Source organism: Carassius carassius, chromosome 23 (genome assembly GCF_963082965.1).
Source record: "Carassius carassius chromosome 23, fCarCar2.1, whole genome shotgun sequence".
Taxonomy (NCBI): domain Eukaryota; kingdom Metazoa; phylum Chordata; class Actinopteri; order Cypriniformes; family Cyprinidae; genus Carassius; species Carassius carassius.
In genome coordinates this window covers 20,401,247-20,407,246 of record NC_081777.1, presented here as the reverse complement: position 1 = coordinate 20,407,246, position 6,000 = coordinate 20,401,247, and the positions used below count along the sequence as shown (strand labels likewise).

Below are 6,000 nucleotides of genomic sequence, written 5' to 3'. Positions count from 1 at the left end.
ATGGGTTGAAGACGTATAAAATCTGGGGGATTTCTTGATCTGTTGTTTATGCATTCTTTCAGTGCAGCTGTGCGCAGCAAACAATTTGGAAACAGTGAGGTGCAAAACTGCTGAGAACTACACAAACAAAACTTTTTCCTCTTATAGCTCGCACAGACATGGCAGAAAAACTCTAACAAAGTTTTCGGGTGACCCCTGAGTGGATATTTACGGGTAAAGCCTTCTGTGTCTGTTCAGTTGAAACCTATTGGAACAGACACCTAGCCTCTAGACTGCGAGCACTCTGTCAAAATGGGTCTCAGACGGTAACCACAGAATATTTCATTAATTAATGAGTGTTATGTGGTGCTATTAAAGCACTCACACGCCCCATTTGGCCCAAAGCACAGCCTTTTAACACATTAACTCACCACAGATCTCAATCTGATGCATGAGAAAGAGGACGAGAGAAAAACAGAGATGAGCTAAAACTCATCACATGCAGTCTGCAAGGAGTCATATACAGGGCACGAAATCCCATCGCATACTGTAAGCTCTTATAATTTATAAGCCTTGTCAAAATTTGCAAAACATTTTATACAATGTTGTTCAACTCTAATGGCACTAATGCAAGTCTACTACACAACAGGAGTGTTAATATGAGAACATACATTAGTGGGCCGAGGGAATATGTGCACCCAGTTACCGCTAATGGTTGCTAAACTAATAATTGCTTGGGTAATGTAAGCTTTTACATGGGCCTTTACACACACACGCACACACACACACACACACACACACACACACTGTACACTTGCTTTACAGTTCAATTTGAATTTAGTGCAAATGGTTTTTGTAGATAAAAAAAAATACTAAAAATGTATGTGCACTGGCAATACAAAAATTTAATATGAATTAAATTAGGTGGGGATAATACCAATATATTTCCATCTTACAGATTTTCCACAATTACTGAGAACACATAACTAGCATCTTTAATGTGACAGCCAGAAACAGATGGCTTTGTTTAATAATAAAGAAACAATGTAAGAAGTATAGAACCCAGGCAAAATGAACAAGCTACAAATGCAGTAAAGACAGAATAGTCTTTACTCATCAGCTATCTACTTTTAACCGTAGTTTCATACATGCAGCGACATTCTGACAGTTGAAGTGCTTTTAACATTTGAAAGTCGCACACGATAGCTGTGGTAAGCCGCACAAAAGTGATGCAACCTGTCTGCTAGATCTGACAGGGCTTGGAGGCCTTTGAATGTTTCTGGTGCTGCGTTCACTTCCCCATTCTCGCTGTCTTTCTGTACCTCCCCCTCTGTCCTGAGGGAAGTTGCAACTTCAAAACATGCACAGTAAAGAAAGATATGTCTCAACACCCAAATATTTACCACAGATGTTGTAATAGACTCATCTTCCCAAGAACATACTAAAATCATTATAGAAATAAGTTCATATCTATCTATCTATCTATCTATCTATCTATCTATCTATCTATCTATCTATCTATCTATCTATCTATCTATCTATCTATCTATCTATCTATCTATTCTTCCGTCTATCCATCCATCCATCATTATCTATCCATCCATCTATCCATCTATCTACTGTATCTATCTATCTATCTATCTATCTATCTATCTATCTATCTATCTATCTATCTATCTATCTATCTATCTATTCATCCATCCGTACGTCTGTCCGTCCATCCATCCATCCATCTATCTATCAATTTATCTGCACGTTTGGTTATCTTAGGCAGATTACAAATGGATGTGGATGTCTCAAAATTGACTTAGGGAATAATAAGAGTAAAAATAGAGGCCTGTAATATCTTACATTTTGTGGTTGATATCTATAACAGTGTGAACATCCTCTCTGATCGGAGCACGTTATTTTGTTTCTAACAGTTTATGCTAACAATACGTGTTTATGAACACCAGTCTGCAGAATCTCTATCACAGGTAACAACTTTAACCTCTGTTTGTTCCTTTTAAGACTACAAGAAAGAAAAATAGAAAGCATCTCGCCCACGCCTGCGCAAACACGGTCCATAGTGGAGAGAATTGTGAATGGGGGGAGTATTTTGGGTGTACAGTCATAAGTCGGACTCCGAGGAGCCAGGAAGTAACTGTGAGCCATGCAGCTCATGCGACGGATAAAGTAGCGCGAGCGAGCGTCTGTTGTCAGCAGTCGGAGATCACACGCGCGAGAGTGAGGAGGAACAACAAGCCAACTGCAAATTACTGCCAAATCTAGTGCCGTACAACTCACGGACCCCACAACAGGCGAAAACCGAGGGAGCTTTCACATGTTAAAGAACACAAAGAACACTGCAACATACTCCATCATTAGAAGAAGATAAAAGACGGAAGGAAATAAGAGCGGGACTCGCGAGGTTCAAGGCAACGCTTCACTCTCTTCGCAAGTTTACACAAATACAAATTAACAAAATTGATCAAATCGCGTTCAAGATGCCTCGGGTGGTCCCGGATCAGAGGAGCAAGTTCGAGAACGAGGAGTTCTTCAGGAAACTCAGCCGCGAGTGCGAGGTGAGCTCGATTCATCCGAGAGACATTTGATAAAGTGGCGGAAACAAAGTTGCACCTCTCGCGTGACATGAAAACAAGCGTGTCATCGCCTTTCTTTAACAGCCTCTGTTTAGCGACCGCTAATGCTGCTGATGAGAAAAGTTTTTAACCCTCCATTCACGGCAATTACTAAATTACTTTTGAGCCTATATATTGCAAGCATATATCAACAAAATACAGATGCATCGTAGACTAGAAAGACGCACCTCTGTACCTCATCTTTTAACTCTGCTAAAGTAACGAAAATATGCTTGCTTATTATCAAAATTTAAAACAATGTCAAGCAATTTGCATTTCAAACGTGCGTATTTTGTTCTTTTTTTTAACATAATTTTCCGATAGCTTGCATTTATGTTCATTATTCGGTTTTAATCCCAATTGACTTTTACCTCAGGCCACATACTAATATTAACTGAAATCAAAGTGGCATCAAAGTCGCAACCTGCAAGAATAAGTTCGTTACATTCTTCTGACCACTTTAAATTCAAACTCTGAAGAACTAAAGAAAGAACTGCAATGTAAAAAAAACTACCATAAAACTGCATGAAGAATGGAAGATATTGTGACAAGTTAAATAGAACATAAACATAAAGAACATAACATAAAGAACATAAAGATGTTGTTATCAATGCTTAAAACATTTTTACAGTGTACTCTAATGAAGCTGTTTTATAACAACACTGTTTCTTTAGTGACTCTTTCATCCCTGTTTACAGATTAAATACACGGGTTTCCGCGATCGGCCGCACGAGGAGAGGCAGGCGCGCTTCCAGAACGCGTGTCGTGACGGCCGCTCAGAGATAGTGAGTACACGCACCTCACAGCAGCGGTCAGGGACTACTGACCCCGCATCATCGCTGCCAGCTCAATACTCAAATACATGAACGTCATTAAACATCCGGAACTGTCACGCTGTCACCAAAAACGATGTTCAAAATACTTCCTCATTTGTAATGAGCGCCAAAAGACTGCAGAGAACATTTATGATCCATATCGTGTTATACCGACTTGTTGCTATTTAATTCGCTGTATTATTAGGACTACAAATAATGAATCAATGCTTAAACAAAGTGCCTCTCGGCTTCTTTTAATTATCATCAGAAACGCGTCTCGCGGGTGCAGATGAACTCGGACGTGTCTAATTTACAGTCTCTTTAAAAATACCCTGAGACTGCATGTTATATAGAATCCCTCGCCTGTTAAATTTTTCCCCTCCTATTTTTATTATTGGTATTTTTTGTATTAGATTAATTTGTTTCATACCCCCCTTTTTTGGACTGCTTTGATAACAGGGGAGGCTTGTTTATCTCGTTATTTGTATCTCATGTCTTCAGGGCTGTTTTGAGATAGATTTAGCTATCCATAATATTTCTAAGAATAGATGAGACAACTGTTACTTTAATTCTGATAATATATATTTTTTCTGTTTATTATAACATTATAAACTAGATAGATAAAATATATTGCACTTTATGTTTGATGTCACTTTTGATTTAATTAGATTTTTTTTTTCTGACAGAATTTCATCATAAACATCGATTTACAGGCCTTACAGCTGATAGTGATAACTTACTGACCAGTAACATAATGAAAAACATTACTAAAGCATTTCTAAAAAAAAAAAATAGATTTGACTATTTTTTGGTTTATTAATCAGTAAGATGTAGATGCATTTGGCCTTATTTGCCCCAATGTCAAAAAGTAGATTAAATGTTGAGGATCACTGGCAAGCAGGCCTATTACAAAGCTACAGAGAAAAAATTCCTTGTGCCTTTATGTATTTGCATGCCAGTTACAATGATGCTGAATATTGGTTCATATAATTTACAATATTGTGTATGTATATACTGATATAAATCAGTTTTTTGTATATAATTAAAATGCATTAGAATTCTGTAAGATAAAATTCAGTTTTTTTGTTGTTGTTGTTGCTCATGCTCCTTGAAAATGTTATTGAGTTATTATACCATAATTCAAAACCTTTACATCAGTCCTGCTGCTATTAATGTAAGCGAGGGGCTGAATTTAAAACAATTATTGATTTTGTAATCCTCTTCGTCTCTGTTCATTCACTCCTCCGTTCTGTCTTCTCTCAAACTCAGTTTGGTTCAGCCCAGTTTGCCAGCAATGAGCGTTGGTAAAATAGAATCAGATGTGTGTAACTCAATACCTCAAATAGAGAAAATGATGACTTGTTTTTTTTTCCTCTTTGCGTTTGTGCACCCCCCTCATCCCCCCTCCCTTCTTTTCCTGATGTTTTGAGCGCTGGCCTTGGCTCCAGGCATTCTCCTCTTCTCTCTGATGTGAAAACAGAAATGACGGGCTGCATAATTTATGCTCGGGCCTGGCTTTCTTATCCTGTTTGTATTGATTTCCTTCTAAAAGGCTTTTGTGGCGACCGGCACCAACCTCTCGCTGCAGTTCTTCCCAGCCAACCTTCATGGGGATCAGCGGCAGGCGCCCACCCGAGAATATGTGGACTTCGAGCGGGAGACGGGAAAGGTAGTCCTAACACTCTTTCTTTATGTATTTGCAATTATTCCTGCCCTCATTTAAATTCTCAAATTTTCCCCTTATCTCCCCTTTTTTTAAATCAGTTCATAAAGATATATACACACTTTCATACAAATGTAGGATAATAGTAACATGAAAACTTTTAGTTAGTTTCAAAAAAACAAAAAACATGCATGATTTATGAAATCTGAGAAATTATTGAAGAAGTCATTTCTGTTTCTCTTTTGTCTTTCCCTTCCTTTACGCAAAGTAGAGGAAGTGTGTCGCTTTCTCAAACCAGACGTATCCATGGTTAAGTTGGGCAAAAGTTTTGATTTTCCATAATGATATGTTTCTCTCATACACATCTCAAGGAAAAATGAACCCTTGAAATATTACACTGCAGACAGCAAGAAAAACAGTCTCACTTGAATGAAACATGGCACAGGTTTCCATTTTATGTTGAAACTTTCAATTTTATTTCTATAGCAGTATTATTTCAGACATGCTCATCGGTTTTTGAATTGGTCTTTCAACAACTCCCTCTTGTTTCTCTGGATTTAAGGTATGCATAGCTCCCCTATACCCATAAGAATGTAAAATAAAACCACACCACACTGCACTGTATTCATTCCAGTTATAACCACTATGTATTTATTTCTGTTATTCCAGTCAAAGCTGTCCGTGCCTGTCAGAGGCATATATACCCATAACTTCTCCCCTTGTCACCTTTGTAAGGCCACTTTTAAAAACCGTGTTCATTCGGAACATTGCTTTGAATGTTCAAAACAGTCATTATTTATTATACAACTTAATAAATTCCTTTTCTTCTTAGTGGGAAGAACATTTAATCTTAACAATCTAAAGAACCCTTTTCCACTATAAATAAAAATTTTGCAAGCGGATGTTCTTCAAGGAATCATAC

The 6,000-nt window shown here is 37.7% G+C and overlaps 1 protein-coding gene across 10 annotated transcripts in view; it reads left to right on the top strand.

Annotated features, from left to right (window-relative positions):
* The first annotated feature begins 2,080 nt into the window (after positions 1-2,080).
* Positions 2,081-6,000, top strand: part of LOC132101452 (core-binding factor subunit beta) — a 36,329-nt gene continuing 32,409 nt past the window's right edge. For 4 of the 10 annotated variants that reach the window (XM_059506430.1, XM_059506435.1, XM_059506434.1 and 1 more), the window contains exons 1-3: positions 2,082-2,543; positions 3,299-3,385; positions 4,968-5,084. In XM_059506430.1, the coding sequence (XP_059362413.1) occupies positions 2,466-2,543; positions 3,299-3,385; positions 4,968-5,084 (282 nt within the window). In that variant the 5' untranslated portion in view covers positions 2,082-2,465. Of the gene's footprint in view, positions 2,544-3,298; positions 3,386-4,967; positions 5,085-6,000 lie in introns of all 10 variants that reach the window. The other 6 variants (XM_059506436.1, XM_059506433.1, XM_059506438.1 and 3 more) reach the window with 3 other exon arrangements.